Source organism: Silurus aristotelis (assembly GCF_946808225.1).
Source record: "Silurus aristotelis genome assembly, chromosome: 12".
Taxonomy (NCBI): Eukaryota; Metazoa; Chordata; class Actinopteri; order Siluriformes; family Siluridae; genus Silurus; species Silurus aristotelis.
In genome coordinates, this window is record NC_139585.1 from 18,009,656 (window position 1) to 18,029,214 (window position 19,559).

General features: G+C 36.0%; 3 protein-coding genes across 4 annotated transcripts; 1 reads left to right on the forward strand and 2 right to left on the reverse strand.

The window, feature by feature from the left end:
* Positions 1-6,558: 6,558 nt before the first annotated feature.
* hbae4 (hemoglobin alpha embryonic-4) lies at positions 6,559-8,406 on the forward strand. Its single transcript, XM_083556020.1, has 3 exons — positions 6,559-6,864; positions 7,729-7,939; positions 8,089-8,406. The coding sequence occupies exons 1-3, from the start codon at positions 6,773-6,775 to the stop codon at positions 8,215-8,217; spliced, it is 432 nt and encodes a 143-aa protein (XP_083412146.1). The 5' UTR covers positions 6,559-6,772; the 3' UTR covers positions 8,218-8,406.
* A 4,332-nt stretch (positions 8,407-12,738) lies between these two features.
* aqp8a.2 (aquaporin 8a, tandem duplicate 2) lies at positions 12,739-15,585 on the reverse strand. Its single transcript, XM_083556041.1, has 5 exons — positions 14,040-15,585; positions 13,802-13,928; positions 13,437-13,651; positions 13,095-13,229; positions 12,739-12,969 (listed from the first exon to the last, which is right to left on the reverse strand). Exons 1-5 carry the CDS (start codon positions 14,291-14,293, stop codon positions 12,927-12,929), a joined length of 774 nt encoding a protein of 257 aa, XP_083412167.1. The 5' UTR covers positions 14,294-15,585; the 3' UTR covers positions 12,739-12,926.
* Positions 15,586-16,245: 660 nt separating this feature from the next.
* On the reverse strand, positions 16,246-19,271 carry aqp8a.1 (aquaporin 8a, tandem duplicate 1). 2 transcript variants are annotated; one of them, XM_083556040.1, is made up of 6 exons: positions 18,365-19,271; positions 17,983-18,109; positions 17,491-17,705; positions 16,700-16,834; positions 16,538-16,581; positions 16,246-16,506 (listed from the first exon to the last, which is right to left on the reverse strand). In XM_083556040.1, exons 1-5 carry the CDS (start codon positions 18,619-18,621, stop codon positions 16,539-16,541), a joined length of 777 nt encoding a protein of 258 aa, XP_083412166.1. In that variant the 5' UTR covers positions 18,622-19,271; the 3' UTR covers positions 16,246-16,506; position 16,538. The 2 variants fall into 2 exon arrangements, with proteins under 2 accessions (XP_083412166.1, XP_083412165.1); XM_083556039.1 differs by having other exon boundaries at positions 16,246-16,581.
* Between the last annotated feature and the right edge of the window lie 288 nt (positions 19,272-19,559).

Below are 19,559 nucleotides of genomic sequence, written 5' to 3' on the forward strand. Positions count from 1 at the left end.
AGCATTTTTATTTAGCAAAATATTGAACAGGTACATATATCAGCCTGAAATCAATATACAAATATTATATCAAGTGGTTTGAATTACATGTGACTTAAATCAACAAGTAGCTGCTCAAATCATGTAAATGTTTGTATTTTATTGCAACTTGATATTCACGTCTGTTAAAAAGGATGTAATGCAGACTGCACACCACAAAATGCTGATGTGCAGATAATGGTTAAGGTATAGCATGAAAGGGCGTTTACTCCCCACAGAGCAGTCCAGAGATAAAAAAGCTGCAAGTAGAGGAAGTGTTTATCAAAGTTCAGCAATGGTCCATAAACTCAAGAGAGAAAGGGGTCAAAGGGTTCCAGTAAAGTCTCCATCTGCACTCATGGTATGCTGCTTTCAAACATTACAGTGCTTTAGGACCTTCAGGTACTCATTAGCCTGTGAAGCAGTTGGTATATGTATAATGAGGTTTATTACAGTATAGAGTGATATTTCATGGAAAAATATATTTTACAACTGCATTTAGCATGGTCATCATGCACTACGTTAAAATACAACTGCAGATATATTTACACTGAAAAAAACATGGCCATGTAAAAGCTCTTGCTGTAAATGAAATAATGGAATGCACAAAATCTCTCAAACAACAGCACTCAGTACACAGCTGCCTGTGTTTTTTTCACAGCAATAAATCCAATTATATGAGACACTTAATGGAGTACACTTAAATAAAGACGACATAACCCATGACCCTGCTGCGTGTACTTCCTGTCTATCTTCTGACCTCTAGACAGGATGAATAATGGAGGTATGGTGTATGTTGGGCCATGCCTCATTAGTGAAACAAGATCCAGGTCAGTTGATTTTTACTGGTCTGACAAGAGTAATCAAATCTGAACTTATATAAATATATATATAAGAAGCTAACCCAATCATGCTGCCCTGTGAGTTTAAGTGAAACATTTGCTGTATAAACATGCAGGAACTTCTGCACGCATCTGCACGCAAAGAGCTGAGCATCTTTGAGCAGTATTTTCGTTGGTTTTTAATTTTTGGCACAAGTATTGGCATGATATGAGGTGTGAGCAGTCTATGTGAGTCAGAGCGCCTGTGCTTACAAAGAAAGCTGGCAAGTATGTTCATATAAAGATGGCATTATGCTTCACCCTACATTATTTTATTTTTTATCATTATCACATCTTTAGTGGTTTGGGTCTATTTGGGAGATCCCAGCTATAAACCTCACAGTGTGTATTTTACTGAAAAGCCCAGGTTTTCCCAGCTTTGTGCTGGACATCTTCCATTTTGAATCAGGCAGCAGGGTGAGGCCATGGAGAGAGAGAGAGAGAGAGAGAGAGCTGGCATTGTCCAGTGCAGTTTTGTGCCAGGAGTTATTCACTAAATTGAGTGTAGTCATGTAAGCATTAGACCAACTAATAAGTGTGCTTTTGTTCTTGCAATGTTTCAGTACTTGCCTGAAGAGTGAGTAATGTGCCTATTATTCCCTGTGCTTATTAGACTAATATACAATGAGAATTCCTTTTTTTTTTTTTTTTTTTAAATAACAGAAAAATAACAGAAAAAACAAACAAAAAAGCAAAGACATGTAAGGTTTACCTAACAAGCAGTATTTTTCTAGATGTTGTAAACAAAGTATCTGTCTACTGGCAAATTTTTTTTTAAATGTGCAATTACTGCAGAACTGTAAAGAGAGCTGAAGAGCAGTTTTGACGAGCAACCCATTCTCTGCAAAAAGTCGACCAACAGCATTCAAACTCCAGGTTACCTACAGCAGCCTCTTGGCCTTCTTCGAAGCCCTACAGCCATCACTGAGAACCAGGGGAAAAAAATGATGATGACTTGACCATGCCACTTGGAGGGATATTACTCTTGATCAGTTCATGGCTTTAGAAAGCAAATGAAATAGTTTTCAGCACTTATGTAGCACTCAAGCTCAGAGTATAGACTGCAAAGAGCATGAAATCTCTTGTGAATTAAAAGCACAGCTCACTCATCAGTGAAGAGCAGTAAAAGAGGAAAACAAGAAGAAACAGAAGCTGTTTGTATTCCCCTGGGTCACAGATTCACAGCAGGTGAGGAGCACTGCTGATGCTATTATCTAAACAGAGCAGGCAGGAAATCTGCAGCTTGTCTGCATTGTATAAATGACATACTTAAGAATGAAGCTCACCCAGAACCATCTGACTTGTAATATTTATTATTTAAGTAATCAGAATGTTGGAGAAGCAGGACCTATACAGTTAATTGGAGGCCAAATGGAAGTATTTTCCATTTCCGAAAGGCAAAATTGTAAATGTTGTTTAGTTTAGCAGCAGGGTTCTGGAGGAACCTTTTTTTCTGTGTACTTTGTACTACTGTGTATAGTAGAAATGACAATAAAGCCTCTTGATTTGACAAATTAAATGTGTTAGGTGAACGGCAGTGAACGGCAGCATTAATGCATTTTAACTCCTCCTAAACACAAAATGCCCTTAGATCAGTGGTTAGAAAAACTCCTGCTCAATGACACAACTTATTCTCTTTTATTAAGAAGGCTAGTATGCTTGTTCCTGCCTTTTAGTCCTTTACTTTTTTAACTTACGTGCAGGAAATCCAAAAGCCTCTTTCCCTTTTGTGTGGCCTGATTACAATGCACAGCCAACACACATTAACTGAACTGTTTTTGGCATGTGTAAAGCACCAGTACAACCAAAGAGAGGAAACTGCATTCTGCATATCTTGAATAAACTCTACTTTCAGTTCAACTATACAAAATACAGTACATTACAGCATTTAACCTTGATTTTGTACTTTTGTTTTACCCTTGCATTTTTAACCTCTTAGTGGTCTCTGGTTGTCTGTCTAAGGTACAATTCTATAACATGCCTTTAGAGAACCACTGACAAATACTTTCCTTCCTATGAGTGCTTATACAGTATACTTAATGAAAAAGAGCCATATAAGCAACAGGAAATATTGGAGGAAATATTTAGATTTTGAGGTCGAAATGACTTTCTCTAAATGATAAATGTGGTATTATATCACAAGAGTAGGCATTGTGAATAAAAATGTTTATTTTACATTTACTCTGGCAGAGGGTACAGTAATATTACATAAATATAAATGCTAAAAAAAAATTAAAAAGAAAAAGAAACAATTAAATTGTGTTTTGTTAAGTGAAAGAGAGAGACTTCTGCCTTAATATTGATTGTCCTGAGAGTACAGCTCCACTATGCTGTATAACTTGCTTTATAACCATGCGCTTGCTAACCCACATCCTTCCTGCTGGAAACAGTCAGCCACACAAAAGCAGCTCTGTCTCTTGTGACAGGTGTAATTCAGTAGTGCTTTCTACATAACACAGTACAGACTCCTCAAAATCCTTTAGCAACAATAAATAATATTTCATTCTTCCACAAAACAGGGGACAAGACATAACCAACAGGAAGTATTGGTAATGTGTGTGGTGAAACTTTCCTACAGCAGATATGATTGATAACATCATATATGCTGTCCTGTTACATAAACTACAATCAACTCCAGAATGATTTGGTATCACTGTTAAAGATTGGTTAAAAGATATTTTATGTCTTGTGGTGTGTGTGTGTGGTTATTTACCCGAATATTGCAGTGAAAATACCCCCCCATTAATAACAGCTATTAATAAAAAAATAATTAATCATGTTTAATTGTCTGCCAAAAGATTATTACAGGACAGGACAAAGCCCTGACAAATTCAAAGATGAAATGAGGCTGTGCCAATGAAAAATTATACAATATCAGAGAAATGGAAATCATTTCATAAGTTAATATAGGGAAACTTTTTGTTTGCTTGCCCACCTTTCAGAAGGAAGCACTAAAATATGCCCCTTAATTCCAGGTTAATATTGTAATTAATATACAGATATACTATGTAATTGATCAGGTCAAAAGCTGTCCAGACAACATGTATAGAATATTTTGTGTACACTAGTAGTGAATAAAAAAGATTACATCTGTGATAAATACATGATCTTACTATAATTATGGGCATTTATTGTCTGTATTAAATCTAATAGGTCAAAAAAGCAAAAAAAAAGGAAACACATGCAAGAGTATGTATTGTATGGGATATGTATTTTTTATTTCATTATTTAACATGCACGCTTATAATAGCATATTTGTTGTGAAGCTGTGACCAAAAGGCTCACCACTGCCACCTGTTGATTACAAGAATATATATATATATATATATATATATATATATATATATATATATATATATATATATATATATATATATATATATATATATATATATATATATAACCTCTGTTCTATACATGTACATATTACATAGTATATCTTTTACTCCTCATTACATCTGCACGATTTTTATCTGTGTATCTTTATATCATTACTGTACATTCTGCCCAACATTTCATTCATTTGTGTATATACTACTATATATATATATATATATATATATATATATATATATATATATATATATATATATATATATATATATATATATATATATATATATATATAGTAGACTGTTTATTCGACTTCTACTCTAAATTGATGTCCACACATCTCTGCGCTGTTACTGCCTTTGTATTTATTCACTTTACATATGTTTACATATTATCACTATCACTTGCTGTAAATATGCCATATATTTATTTGCACTTTTGCACGACTGCTACATTTTGCACTTCTGGTAGATGCCAAACTGCATTTTGTTGCTGTGTACCTGTACTATGCAATGACAATAAAGTTGTATCTATCTATCTATCTATCTATCTATCTATCTATCTATCTATCTATCTATCTATCTATCTATCTATCTATCTATCTATCTATCTATCTATCTATCTATCTATCTATCTATCTATCTATCTATCTATATATATATATACATATACATACTTGCCATTAAAAGTGAAACAAATGTGAACAAAGACTAGGATTATGTGACATAAAACACACAAACTACAGACTAAATATGCCCAGACTTGAACTTAAATACTAATGCACATTGTTCGTACATTTGGTTTAGGTGTTAGTGAGCATGTGACTTAGTGTCTGCCATGAACATGAGGAGTGCAGTGGCTGCTGGGTGCTGTAGTTTTTTTTTAGCAGATATTGGCACTAAACTGACACCAGGACGCCATAAATGATCATAAGAACATTCATAAGAACTTTTGAGGTTTACCAAAATGTGGTTATATTTGAAGGTTACAATTTCTATTCTCAAAAAAAGAGAATGTACTTCACTTGATAACTTTCGAGTTAATTACCTGATAAACTTACAGTAGCACAGTTAACATGCTAGCTACTAGGCATTAACTGAACAACACAATTCTGGCAATATGGAGCACATTTAAAAAGTCAGAGAACACCTGAACAATACTGAATAAATCATTTATTTAACATTACACTTTCGTTTAATAAATAGCATTGAAAACGCAGAGGGAAATCTTCCTAGATAAGAATTGGGTTTGTTTGAACTGACAGAAACGCTAATATTTTATTACAAGTTTACAATCCAATTTTTAGGACCCCTCTTTGGTGCTGAGTCATGAGTTGTCGAGCTACAGTATGAGTGCAGTGTGAGGCAGTAGAGGGGGCAGGAGCAGCGTTATGGGTGATTACTGCAGTTTCCACCCTCTGTCCCTGCTTGAACCTCTGATAGGAAAGTGAAGAGACGTTATCGGCCTACAGTGCATGTGGGCATGTTGATCCCCTCCCATTCTGTAAAATTGTGATACGTCAAAACCTTTAACTTAAAAAAAAAAAAAAAAAAAGAAAAGTTTTATTGGATATATCAAATATGCTAATACTGATATTGCACAAACAGGTTCTTCACAAATCTGGAAATATGCACTGCATGACCCACAATGCTTTCTTTATTTGATTAACTGGCACTTGACCTAATTGCACTTAAATAAAAACCTTTATTTGCAGGGTGGTACAGACCCTATTAGAAGAACCACCAGAGGAACTCTAATGTGGTAGATGCCACTCATTTAAACAGCGCATTGTATTGTAAGCACATCTGCGCTCTCTCTCTCTCTCTCTCTCTCTCTCTCTCTATATATATATATATATATATATATATATATATATATATATATATATATATATATATATATATATATATATATATATATATATATATATCAAGGGTATGGATGACAGCTTATGATACTGTACAGTTACTGTTACTTACTGTACAGACTCTACAGTTTCTTACCCTCAGCCCTACACATTTTTTTTTTCTGATCTAACACTCCCACATCAAGCGATCATTTTGCATCAGGTGTCTTACAGATGAAACTGTACATGACGGAGGGCAGCAGTTTGTACTTTATAAAGCCTTACTGCTTCTTTGCTGTTTTATTATATGCACTTGCTTTTACATTTCTTCTTCAGCGTCTCGAGATTTGCTTTGGATTTTTTCCCGGAAAATCTTAATCAAACATCTTAAATTAACAGATTCCCTTTAATTGTATCAGTCGCATTGGCTGCGGTTCAGGTCACGCCTCTTGTCATGACGCACACGCCGCACGGTCACGTGACGATCTTTGAGTTTACCGCCTGAACTGTACAGTTTGTATGTAGTGCGTTGTGCTGAAATGGAGCTACTGAGTATAGTTTAGAGTTTTGGGTCGCTGTCACGATGGTTAAATAACAGGCTGCTTTTTACGAAATATATAACTTATTAAACATTGTTTTCTTTTTTTCCTGTAGTATTTTAAATGAGCTCGAACACACGCCTTTACTGAGCACAATGCTGTCAAAGCTCGAGAAACAAATTCTTATAGATCTGTGGCACAACATGATACCAGTGGCAGAAGAAATTGGAAGTGAAGCACTGTTCAGGTATGACACACACACACACACACACACACACACACACACACACACACACACACACACACACACACACACACACACACACACACACAGGTTTTTGCCTACTCAGTAGCCTACCGCTCCTTCTATTCTTGTCATTAATTGCACCATCTCTCTCTCTCTCTCTCTCTCTCTCTCTCTCTCTCTCTCTCTCTCTCTCTCTCTCTATCACTCTATATTCTCTCTCTCTCTCTCTCCCTCCCCCCCTCTCTCTCTCTTTCTCTCTATCACTCTCTCTCTCTCTCTCTCTCTCGCTCTCTATTACTCTCCCCCCCACCCTCTCTCTTTCTCCCTCTCTCTTCCCCCCTCTCTCCCCCCCTTTCTCTCCCTCTCTCTCCCTCTCTCTACCCCCCTTTCTCTCTCTCTCTCTCTCTCTCTCTCTCTCTCTCTCTCTCTCTCTCTCTCTCTCTCTCTCTCTCTCTCTCCCTTCTCTTTCTCTCTCTCCTCTCTCTCTCTCTCTCTCTCTCTCTCTCTCTCTCTCCCTCTCTTTACCCCCCCTCTCTCCCCCTTTCTCTCTCTCTCTCTCTCTCTCTCTCTCTCTCTCTCTCTCTCTCTCTCTCTCTCTCTTTTCCCCCTGTCTCCCCCTCTATTACCCCCCCTCTCCCTCTCCCCCCTCTCTCCCTCTCTCTACCCCCTCTCTCCCCCTTTCTCTCTCTCTCTCTCTCTCTCTCTCTCTCTCTCTCTCTCTCTCTCTCCCCCCCCTCTCTCCATCACTCTCCCCCCCCCCCCTCTCTTCCCCCCCTCTCTCTCTCCCCTTTTCTCGCTCTCTCTCTCTCTCTCTCTCTCTCTCTCTCTCTCTCTCTCTCTCTCTCTCCCCCATCTTGTGTATAGAATGTTTACGTCGTTTCCCAAAACTAAGACATATTACGGTCACCTGGACCTCAGTCACGGTTCTGAGCATCTACGTTCTCTCGGGAAGAAGATTGTGATGGCCATAGCAGAAGGAACGACACACATAAGCACTCCAGAGTTCACCAGCAGCCTGGGCTACCTCAGCAGATACCACGCCTATCAGCTGCGAATACATCCGACCAACTTCAAGGTTCAGCTCAGATTGGGTTTAGTTTGTGCAGTACTAAAACCTAAAGCACACAATTTTCCAACAGCGTCCTGTAGATTTAATACTGATAGTTCATTCTCAGAATGTCCTTATCCACTAACACTGACACTCAATGACCCTTCTTTCCACAGCTGTTTAACCACTGCATATTGGTGACTTTAGCTTGTCATTTGGGGGAAAACTTCTCAGCCATCGAACACGCAGCGACCGACAAGTATCTCTCAGCTTTTTCCGCAGTGCTGGCCGAGAAGTTTAGATGAGGAGGTTTCTAAGAAAAGAAAAAAAATCACTCATCATCATCATCATCATCATCATTACATGTGTCTCGCCATGTCTTTCCAAGATTCTAATGGGAGACCAAGGTTCATCAGTACCACCGCATTGTTTTTCTTTAATATTCATAATGTATATAGATAACCGCTGTAAAATTAAATGCGATTTCATGTCAATTAAATGGTCCTTCTTTTCATTTGATAAATTAATAGAATAGCTAAAGGCAGCTCTTACCTCCAGGATGAGAATACGGATACATTTAAATGAGTCCAAACCTGAGGTTTAAAAGCAAGCTTAAAACCCGCGACTTCGCGTTTGCCTTAGGGTCGTTGTCTCCCTCTAGCGGTATAACAATGCAAATGTAGCGCTGACAGTGTCCAATTAGTCATCATACACAGCAGGCAATTAATCGTTGCATTTAACTTCATATTTATTTTAATATTAAGATTAAACATGACTTAATATTTAATTGACCTTATATTAATATTGATAAAATGAAGAATAAAATGAAGAGATTGCTTGTGCCGAATAGCTACTATGCCGAAAAGAGTACCATATTACTTAATAATTGTTGTATAAAAGAGTTCAATATTCAAGTGTATCATATTTTTAAACAACAATTATGGTTGTAATTGGGTTTGTTAGGCTGCAGCTCAACAATTAACAAACAAAAAAAAGTCCATTAAATAATACAAATTAGAAAATGCTAATTCATTAAGAGTAAGTGAATATGATTAGTCATAACATTAAAACCACCTGCCCAATATTGTGTAGATCCAACTTGTGCTGCTAAAACAGTTCAGTCCTTTGGAGGCATGGGTTCCAGAAGACTTCAGAAGGTGTGGTGTGGTATCTGGACTTTGCAACAGCTCTTTTTTATGCTGGACATGATTCCTCAGATTAAGCCATTTCAATCTTCTCTCATTGCCCTATGGCCCAGTTCTGATGCTCACAAGCATGGGCAGTCTGCAGCTAATCAGTTTCAAACACAGCAAGCTGCTATGTCTGGTCTGACATCATTTATTTCATATATTAGCTAGCATTAACCTTTTCTGCTGTCTGAATCGAACTGTTTAGACTAGACAAGCTAGCCTTCACATCTATATTTGAGATCATTGTCTTATTAAAAGGGACCTCCATACCTCAGTTTTAACTTTCTGGCTAATGTGAAGAGACTTTGGGTTTTAATTGATGTTATGATAACTGCAGAATGGGTCATTAATTATAACAAATGAAACTTACACATTTTTTTTTCAGAGCATGATCATTGTCTGGTACATAAATAATCAAACTGTGGTTTACCCTATATTATGTACTATTTATTAAGTTAGGTTTAAATTTATATTTTAAAGTAACTTTAATGGTACGGTCTGTGCTGTTATTTCCACCACTCACACACTCAAACACACACAGCACGTTTGATAGAGAAAGCCTAATAAGAAGTAGGAAAACATATTATTTTGGGTGTGGTTGGACCTAATTTGACTGCTTGGCCCAATAAACAAATTCATAAATCTTTTCTAAATCAAAGCAGCAAAATTAATCCATTCATGCTACATTTTTGACATAATTGCTCCATTACATTTTTTAATTAAATTGAGACTATTCTTTCTATTTTATATTTAAATGCATTTAAAACAAAAGTAAATAAAAATAGTCCTAAATATGAAAACAAAATGAAATAAAAAAGTTATGACAAATTTAATATGATACAAATGTATTCTGAAATATCTGAAAAGCTGTGAAATAGCAATGAAATATGTGAGGATATAAAAAATATGTATATTATACGCATAAGTGTTAAATAAACTGCTGGCAGACTTTCAAAGCACGCAAACTTTTTGCAAGAGTTTCAGTGGCGCAAGTCAGTGAATCTTGGGAGGGGCTGCTCTAATACAAATGTATATAAAGAAAACTAGTGGATAAACAAGTTAAAATAGACAGAACACATCAACCTTACATAAGTCTCTCGAAAAAAGACAAGGAGGCCGTAAAGAGTATGTGGGCAAAGATTGCTCCATGTGCTGATCAGCTCAGCAGTGAGGCTCTCACTTTCTACATCTGCATCTATGCACCTGTGCTCTATTCTGTTCTTTCTGTATCCCTGCAAATGAACCCCTATTTTCACTGTTATTGCAGAATGTTACTGTTCTTTCCCCAGACCAATACCTACTTTTCTCACTGACATGAAACATGAGGTCAGATTGTGATTCAGTGAAAAAACATGAGAAGAAGGTCATGGCAGGATCTTGGAGATGCTGTCAATAATATTGATGACCTTTCTGGTGCTCTGAGGTATTATTATTATTATTATTATTATTATTATTATTATTATTATTATTATTGGTTACTTTTGTTTCTGTCATTTTAAAATAAAGAGTGAGAATATTCAGGAGAAAAAAGATGACATATACCCTAACCCTATACATAAAGTATAGCTAAATGCTACTGCATCACTGACACCCCACAGTTTGGGCTGTACAGAAATAAACACTTCCTCCAGAATAATGTTGTGGAGTTTATTTTATTACTTTTCAGATCCTGTCCCACAACATTCTTGGGGTAATCGCAAATCACTTCCCAAATAATGTCACTGCTGAGGCACATCTATGTCTTGAGAAATTCTTTGCCAGGCATGCGCTAACCGTGTCTGGAAAATATTGTTAAAATATGAGTACAGTGGAACCTCGGAGCTCGCGGCCTCAGCGCTCGCGACCTCGCATGCTCGCGACTTTCATTCCGACCGGCGACTCTCATTCAGATCGGCTCTTGAGCAACCGCGAGCTGCTCAAAACGCTAGTTTTAACATTTCTAATCAAGGTTTATCTCATTAAAATTGTCTAATAATTAAGTGTTATGGAGTGAAATACTGCTATTTACTCATTTAAATCGATTTCGTATAGTGTTCTTTAGGTTTTTACTGGGTTGGAAGGGGCGTATCAAAAGGTCGCGAAAATTCGGAACTCGCGACCGGTCTTGATCCCTAACCCTCGCGAGCTCCGAGGTTCCACTGTATACACATTAATTACCCAATCTACATACGTTATGCTGTGGAATAAAACTCATACAGTATGTGAATAATAAAGCTAATGTAGGGGTTGTGCATAAATGTGTGGTGTGCCATTTATCACGTTTAATGTGTAGAAATGTAGTTCAAATCCCCACAGTAGACCATTTTATTATAATTAAGGTGGTAAGTAGGGGGAATTGAGATAAATTGGCGGTAGTACTAAAGGAAGTACTTCAGAATTTCTAATATCTGAATAGTAAATATTATATTTTTACTAGGAACATTTAAACTAGGAAAAGTATTTGTTTTTATCACAGAACTGCTTGAAATAAATAAACTAGACTCTTTAAGCAGGTTAGTTTGATTTTAAATAAAGATGTGCACATTGCTCTAACATACAACATATAAGTTTTCACACATAGATGATTGAAATTAAAGGTGGGCATTTAATTCAGCTACCCTTTTTTTACAGGTGTCAAACATGAGTGCAGACTGACAATACTTTCTTAAAAACTCTTTTAAATAGTTATAGTTATAGCCGACACTTTCAAAACATTCAGGCTATAAACACAGCTTATATAGGGTTCTAACTTTTATTAGGCTTTAGTGAATGCTGGGATTGTGTACAAGAAATAAAACTTGATTCACTTTACCTGCATTAACCTTGTGAGTGAGTTGATAAGCATACGTTTATAGGCTATAAAAGAACCTCACTGAGTTTACACCGAGATCATGTGCAAATATATTGCCTATTGATGTTGCCCGTGATGTGCAGAAATACAAGAGATTTCTGGTTTTGTTCCAAACTTAGGATTTTGGGTGTGTTTCCTAATGTCTTCATGTGCAGCATGATTTATTTAATCTCTTAAGTTTAGTCAGGAACAGGAAAGTGTTACCATATTTTGTTGAATCTACGGCAAACCGGTGTGGTATTTCTTTAATAATAATTAATAATAATTGTTTTATTTAATTAAAGAATTTGAGCACGGATTATTGAGAGCTACATGTAAATGTATAATGTAAAATATGTTACTAAATGCATTCTCCTGTGCTTGAAAATATCAAAAATTGAAAGAAAATGTATATATTTATGTGTATATAAAACTGATTTGTAAAAGCTTTTCTCTGAAGGGTCTGAAATTATAAGATATATCTATTATAAATGACATAAGTGATGTTATAATGAGAATTTCAGACCCTAACAAAAACAGACAAAACCTTCAAAGCTTTTACATAGCTTTCATATACAGGTAGTCGTCGAATTACGACCACGATTGGGACCGACAAATCGATTTGATCATAAGTAGAGTAGGCTATATCTACAGTACTGTGAAATGATGCCGGAAGCTGGTACGCACTGTCGTACGGCGCGGCTAGCGAGCGCGGTCGTAAAGTCGAATGGTCGTAAGTTGTGTAGGTCGTAAGTCGACGACTACCTGTATATGTCTGAAATCCTAATTATAACATAATGTAATTTATTATATATATATATATATATAAAGACTTAACACAAAATTTTTCTCCATAATATCTATATAGTTATTTGAATAGGTTCTGTTTATTATTACCATTATTTAACTTTAAAAACATTTATATACTCTTATAGCAACACAAGAGAATCTTGAATAAACAGGTCTGCATGCTTCATTTTCTTCTTGATTCTTTTGATTTTCAGATCCTGTGACATCATTTCAAAATGACTCGAATCTTCTCATCACCAAGCAGGAGCCTTAAAAAGATTTTTCACATAAATTAGAATCTATAAGTACATATATACTTATATAATATAATATACTAAATTAAAAAACATGCTGTAATTATCATTCTGCAATTAAATACAAATCTTAGCCTCACCTTAAAAGGGCTACAGCTATTAAACTTCCTCCAATAGGGCCAACCCAGTATACCCAGTGATAATCCCAGTGACCAGCTAACAGTGCAGGTCCCAAAGCTCTTGCAGGGTTCAAACAGGTGCCAGATACATCACCTCTGAGTAATAAAACCAAATAAGCATTCACTTAGAAACATTTCTTAGTTCTTTTTTGTTGTAAATGTATTTACAAGACAGATTTAGTTAATCAATGCATTCTAATTTAGACAAACAGCATAAAAAAAATGTAAATAGATGCTAATACTGTGCATAACAGTTATAAAACAACAAGCATGGTTATTTTGTTAAGATCATTTTTGTCTTACCCTGCCAGGATGTTGACAATCACAGTGCAGCCCACCAAAAAAGGTACCATGGGACTCTTACTTTTTCCATTAACTGCCCCCAGCAGCACCACCATAGTCACCAGACAGGTCATTGCCATCTCAGCAAAGACAGCACCTCCTATCTGCTCATCTGATTTAAGAATAGTAAAAGCTGCACCAGTGGCATTTATGTAGTTTTCCCTCGATGTCATGAGCTGAAAAACACAATCATTTTGATGTCATTAATATAAAATCATAGAATAATCATTTAAAATATAATTATTTAACAACTGCTAGTATGATATAGTTTTTAACTGCAAAACAATTGCATCGGTACTTTTGAAAGCTTATATAACTGGATCTACCTTTGACATGACAGCACCAAGCACACCTCCAACAAGCTGGCTGATAAGATATGGGATAACCATTGCTAACTGCATTCCTCCACATAGGAAAATAGCCAAAGTAAATGGAGGGTTGAAATGAGATCCACTGTGAAGCCAAAACATTTTTTAAAACATTAGAACTTGGAACTAACAAATACACAAGTTATACAACTAATGTAACGACAGAAAAGAAAACAATACATCAAAAAAATGCTACCTGATCTCTGCCATACACGCCACCAGTACAGCCACCACCAGCCCATGCACCAGAGCGGGCTGCAGACGACCAGCTGCCTCAACATTCTCAATTACTGACACACAGCCAATGAAGACAAAAAACATCGTTCCCACAAGCTCAGCAATGCATGGCTGAATTATTCTCTCAAAAAAGCTGCTTGGTTTTGCTACCTTTGTGAACTTGTCTTCTGCTGATCTGTTTATCTCTCTAAGCTCCATTTTTTCTTCTTCCATCTTCAAGTATATACAATCTCTTGCAGCTTAAATGCTCACTAAAGGAGTAACCAAGAAGTAACAGACTGCTAACCTCAGTGCTGGCTTTTATAAATATCTCTGCTTTACTATCACTTGGCTGACACAATAGTCATCTAATTACTTTGACCCTCATTACAAGAGTCCAGACTGCATAAACCAATATGCACAATTACGCCACATATGCAGGAAAATTCAAACAACCTGGCATCAGAATAGTAAATTAGTCCTATCAAATTTTAACCAACAAAATGTAATGGGATTCCATAGCTGTAACTCTAAAGATTAATCGGGTCAGAAGCAACAACAGAATCTGCCCTAATTCTATAGCTCATTCAAAATTCTAATTGCATTAGCCTTTATTGCGCTTTTTTATTTGATTAATAAATCTTTCTTACCTATGTGGAAGGATATATAGTATATTCCGGAATGACTGGCACCTATGTTAAACAGTGGTTTAAGAAAACAAATCAGCTAAAATTTTAAGTTAATTAGCTTTGTTTCACCAAAATATGAAAATTAGTTTTTTTAATTTAAAAAGAAATATATTCTGACAACTTGCCACAATTACTAACACTCATGAATTTTATACTTTGCATAACAACACCTCACCACTGAAGCCTCAGTACTGGAGAATACAATGTAAGGAATCATGATACTGAATCACATATTTCAGGGTCCCCAAGTCCCCTTGTGGGCACTTATTTCTGCTGTGCCCTCAGGTGTTAATAGGGCAAGGAACTGGGATGACCATATCAAAACTTCGGTGATCACTGAACCATTTTTATGTGATTTTGGAATCTGTATTATAGCCATTGTTTGGTTTATGAAGGTCATAACACTTGCATCAATTCTATTTTGTAATCTTCTCTTTGTTGAGGAATGACTAAGGGAATATATTCCCTGTGTCATCTTAGATTAACTTAAATAATAATTTGGACAGTAGGAATATGCTTCCGTCATATTTTGTTCATAATGATCTTCAGGGGTGCCAACAACTGTGACAAATTTTCTCTTTTGTTAAATATATTATATTAGTTAACATTGATCATGAATTCATGAAAATGGATAATAACAGGGGTTCTTTCATATGTTCATTGCAAGAGTAAACTGATAGATTTAAGGCATTTTGTAAACATAAGGTTGCATTTATTCTGGAGCCGAGTACTGTGTAGTATAACAGTATAATAATGGGTTCCCTCTCTTAAGTCATTACTATTACTGTTTACTCTTCTTCAAACAGCAAAAACAGCTATGGAACTGAAGAAAAGATTTGTATTCTATTATATGATATAATATTAAATATTAGATTTAAAATTTTTTTTACTTGGTACTTGGTTTAATGTCTTGCATTTTTGCATGCTGAAGCAAAATAAGCAATAATATTTATCTTACTTTTAATTTGATCTGTTATTTGGAATAACTAATTACTGGGAATTTATACTGTTTAAAAAAACTAAACACATGCAATTATTGGCCTTTTCGGTAGGACTAGAGCACACAATTATTTCAGTAGTAACCCACCTGTGGATATTTACTTTCTATATGTTCCTAAAGCGACTGTATTGCTGCAAGTGGCATTTGAGTTTGTTGTATCATATACTGTGTAAAAAACTGTTTATCTAGACTACATCTTTCACCATAAAACCCCAACTGTGCTTTATATTTGCTTATCAGATTGGCTGACTGTCCAACATTGTGTTAACTTTATCACTTCACTCAGTTAAGATACTGCAATATTCCATTTAAAATGCTGATCTTTGATCTGAAATATAAAGGTTGTTGAATTTTGATCTCACACAAATTAAAGCACTCACCTAAATATTAAAGCATAAAACACACGGTCAGCATTTTTGCAGTAATTTGCACTTTTTCAAAGCCAAGGTTTTTCAAATTTTGTTCAAACCCATGCACAAGGAACGATTTTATCTAAATTATTATCAAACAAATAAAAAACGTTTTATTTTATACATGATACTGCACCATATAGGAAGACACAATGTTAAACAGGTAGAAGATTTGTTTTGTACAGCAGATTAGAAGAAATACAATACAGCTTTATACAGTTTATATGCAGTTGTTAGTCTGTTACACTCAGCTTGTTTGAAAAATAATGAAGAACAAGAAACAAATTAGACAAACAAGGTAAAATTAAACAGTTTTTTGACAGTATCATCAAATGGTCACTTTGTCAAACTGTCATAAATGACTCTCAAGCTGCAGCACATCACTTAAATATAATGCGTGTCTTCTTGTCACCCATCAACAACCTACAACAAAGAACAGACAGAAATGTGAAAAACATTATTCAGATTCTATACAATTTGGACAAATTTTTAAGAAAATTATATACTATCTAAAAATGAATTTGTTGCAGGTGTTCAATACCTGACAATGCAGACAGTGAGCAAAGCACCAGTCATAGGTCCAATCCAATATACCCAGTGGTAGGCCCAATGATTTGCCACCACAGCTGGTCCGAAAGCTCGAGCTGGATTCATACATGCTCCTGAGACCATACCTCTGTTTAAAAAAATACATTATTAATGTGCAATTAATGCAGCGTGCATTTTTGTTGGACAATTTTAAATCACTAAACCTTTGCTTTACTGATGCTCCAAGTCAAATCAAGCATGAAAATCCACCATGATGCATACTTCTGGCAATTAAAACCGTCCATGTGGAAACATAGCAAAATGTCCATTTGGTGTCCTGATGTAATTTACAACGCCATCATTTTATAAAAACATATTTTTTCTTCATGCTCTATGTTGAGTATGGTTTCACTAATAATAAACATATATATATATATTTGCATAAAGCATCCATTTAAAGTATTTTTATTACAAATAAAATTTGGTATTAATCACGAGTTAGCTCATGACATTCATGCAATTAATCACGATTAAATATTTGAATCGGTTGACAGCCCTTGTCTGTCTGTCTGTCTGTCTGTCTGTCTGTCTGTCTGTCTGTCTGTCTGTCTGTCTGTCTGTCTGTCTGTCTGTCTGTCTGTCTGTCTGTCTGTCTGTCTGTCTGTCTGTCTATATATAGACAGAAAGAGAGAGAACACTAATACACCCAGTAGGCAAGCACTTCTTGAGTAAGACTAGGACACTGCTGGAATAACAAGGCAGTATATGCTCAGTATAACCCCCCTAGTGCATATAAAATTTTACCCAGCCAGGATGTTCGCTGTCACTGTTAAGCCGATGAGGAAGGGAGCAAACTGGCAACGTGTCCTTCCATTCACAGCCCCCATGCTGACCACCATGGTCAGGAAGAGAGTCATCACTATTTCAGCCACAGTAGCAGCTCCTACATCAGCGTTACTACTGACAGCGGTGAACGCAGCCCCTGATGCATTACTGAATTTATCAGCTGGGGAGATGGCCTAGAGCAAACACAATAATTTCCATTAAAACATGCTTTGATGAAAAAGACATAAAACATTCAATAGCTGGCTAGTTTAAGCATTATAATACTATTTAGTATTTTTTACTATGGAAGTCTATGACTATGGAAGAAATATAATATTAAATAGAATGATTATTATAGGAATAGTTATTAATTAATTAATATGAGGCATGGCACATTGGTGTTAAAATAAAAAAAACACTATTAGACAAAATATCACAACAGTATAATTGAACAATGCAAAGTAGTCTTACTTTGGCAAGACCTGCCCCAATCATTCCACCGAATATTTGCACAAGTACATATGGAACAAGAAGAATCAGCTCCATTCCTCCCACAAGGTACACACACACCGTCACAGCTGGATTAAAGTGACCCCCACTAAGAAAATCACAACTCAATCACAATCATATTGTAATGCAAACAGTAGATGAGTTGAAATACAAGCAATTTCAATGTTTTACAGTAAGTAGTTTTGGCATTTTATTAGGCATACAAAACTAATCCTTTATTTTCAAATCTATTAAAAGATAGAGGTAACAAAATAGCATTGTTCTAAATATTATTATTCATAAAATAATAATAGCTAGAATTGAATAAACTACTAAATTGTATACTGAGCTCTAAAGTACTGACCTGATTTCTCCAAACAGTGAAACAGCAATAGCGAGGGCCAGTCCATGTGCCAGAGCAGGCTGAATACTACCGGTGATTTCCACATTACCGATGACTGACACGCACCCTACAAATATGAAGAGAGCAGAGCCGATGAGCTCGGCCAGGCAGGGCTGTACATAGCGCTCGAAGAAACCCATGGGGGCAGCCTGCTCTTTCTGACACTGGCCTGTCTCTGCACTTGCCACAGTAAAAAGCTCACACTTGGACTCAGTCATGCTTCTCTTTGGTCACCAACTCACTGTCCACGTGTCTGCCAATCTTACACTGATAAAAGTACATGTGAGGGAGGGAAAAAGGGTGAGGGAGGACCATGCAGCCCCCCTCCTACTTTCTTTCACCCCTTCAATATACACAGAAACCACCCACTTGTGCAGGGCAGTAAAGAGTCAGGGGTGATGGGTATAAGATTATGGACTGCTTATCTATAACCACCTTATCTGTAGGCCATAAAATGTGTATACAACAGCGTATACGTGATGCATATGGTGTCCAAGTCAACTAGTAAATGCAATATTTGGCACCCGTCAATCAGACAGATGATCATTTAAAGAAAATGATAAAAACCTTTGAAATTTTTTTTTTTTTTTTTTTTCGGGAAAGATACAGTGCACTGACCTCTGTGGTGTACAAGGTCACATTGGGTTAATGTTTCTCTTGAAATACCCTCAAACACAAGAAAAACTCTCCTGATGTCAGGGTCCAGTGTCCACTGTGAATCCCTATTTGTTTAAAAGATTCTGCCAAAATGTGCAGACAGGATTTAACAATTCAGTGGTACAATTGTGATTTAGACAAATATACAAAATATAAATATAACAATAGTAAGACGTAAACTTTAGATTACTATAGTGCATGAGGTGTATGCACTATAGCATAGTGCATGAGGTGTAATTGAATGGCATGCCATATCATTTTATTGCTAATGCGATTACTCTTCAAGCAAATTAGTGCCTAGTAGCTCATGACAATTTGCCAGAATTCAGGTACTCTCCACATGCACCAGTACAATAACTAATATGCAGAGTACATTAGACATTTCTGAGGATTAGTGAGTAGTGAACAGTGAGTAATAGTGAGCCAAAACTAGAATATTTTTCTTATATGCTCACCTAAACAGCAAGTTTAGAAAAAATATCACCTGCTCATTTTTCAG

Excerpts from the sequence above, each read along its gene's own strand:
- aqp8a.2 (XM_083556041.1), bottom strand. The coding sequence starts at position 14,293 with ATGGAAGAAGAAAAAATGGAGCTTAGAGAGATAAACAGATCAGCAGAA. Across the intron at positions 13,929-14,039 it reads GCGTGTATGGCAGAGATCAG|TGGATCTCATTTCAACCCTC; the intron begins GTAGCATTTTTT and ends TTGGCTTCACAG. Across the intron at positions 12,970-13,094 it reads ATAGCTGTAGCCCTTTTAAG|GCTCCTGCTTGGTGATGAGA; the intron begins GTGAGGCTAAGA and ends AATCTTTTTAAG.
- hbae4 (XM_083556020.1), top strand. The coding sequence starts at position 6,773 with ATGCTGTCAAAGCTCGAGAAACAAATTCTTATAGATCTGTGGCACAAC. Across the intron at positions 6,865-7,728 it reads GGAAGTGAAGCACTGTTCAG|AATGTTTACGTCGTTTCCCA; the intron begins GTATGACACACA and ends TCTTGTGTATAG. Across the intron at positions 7,940-8,088 it reads TACATCCGACCAACTTCAAG|CTGTTTAACCACTGCATATT; the intron begins GTTCAGCTCAGA and ends TTCTTTCCACAG.
- aqp8a.1 (XM_083556040.1), bottom strand. The coding sequence starts at position 18,621 with ATGACTGAGTCCAAGTGTGAGCTTTTTACTGTGGCAAGTGCAGAGACA. Across the intron at positions 17,706-17,982 it reads TTGGGGCAGGTCTTGCCAAA|GCCATCTCCCCAGCTGATAA; the intron begins GTAAGACTACTT and ends TGTTTGCTCTAG. Across the intron at positions 16,835-17,490 it reads ACAGCGAACATCCTGGCTGG|AGGTATGGTCTCAGGAGCAT; the intron begins GTAAAATTTTAT and ends TTTTTTAAACAG.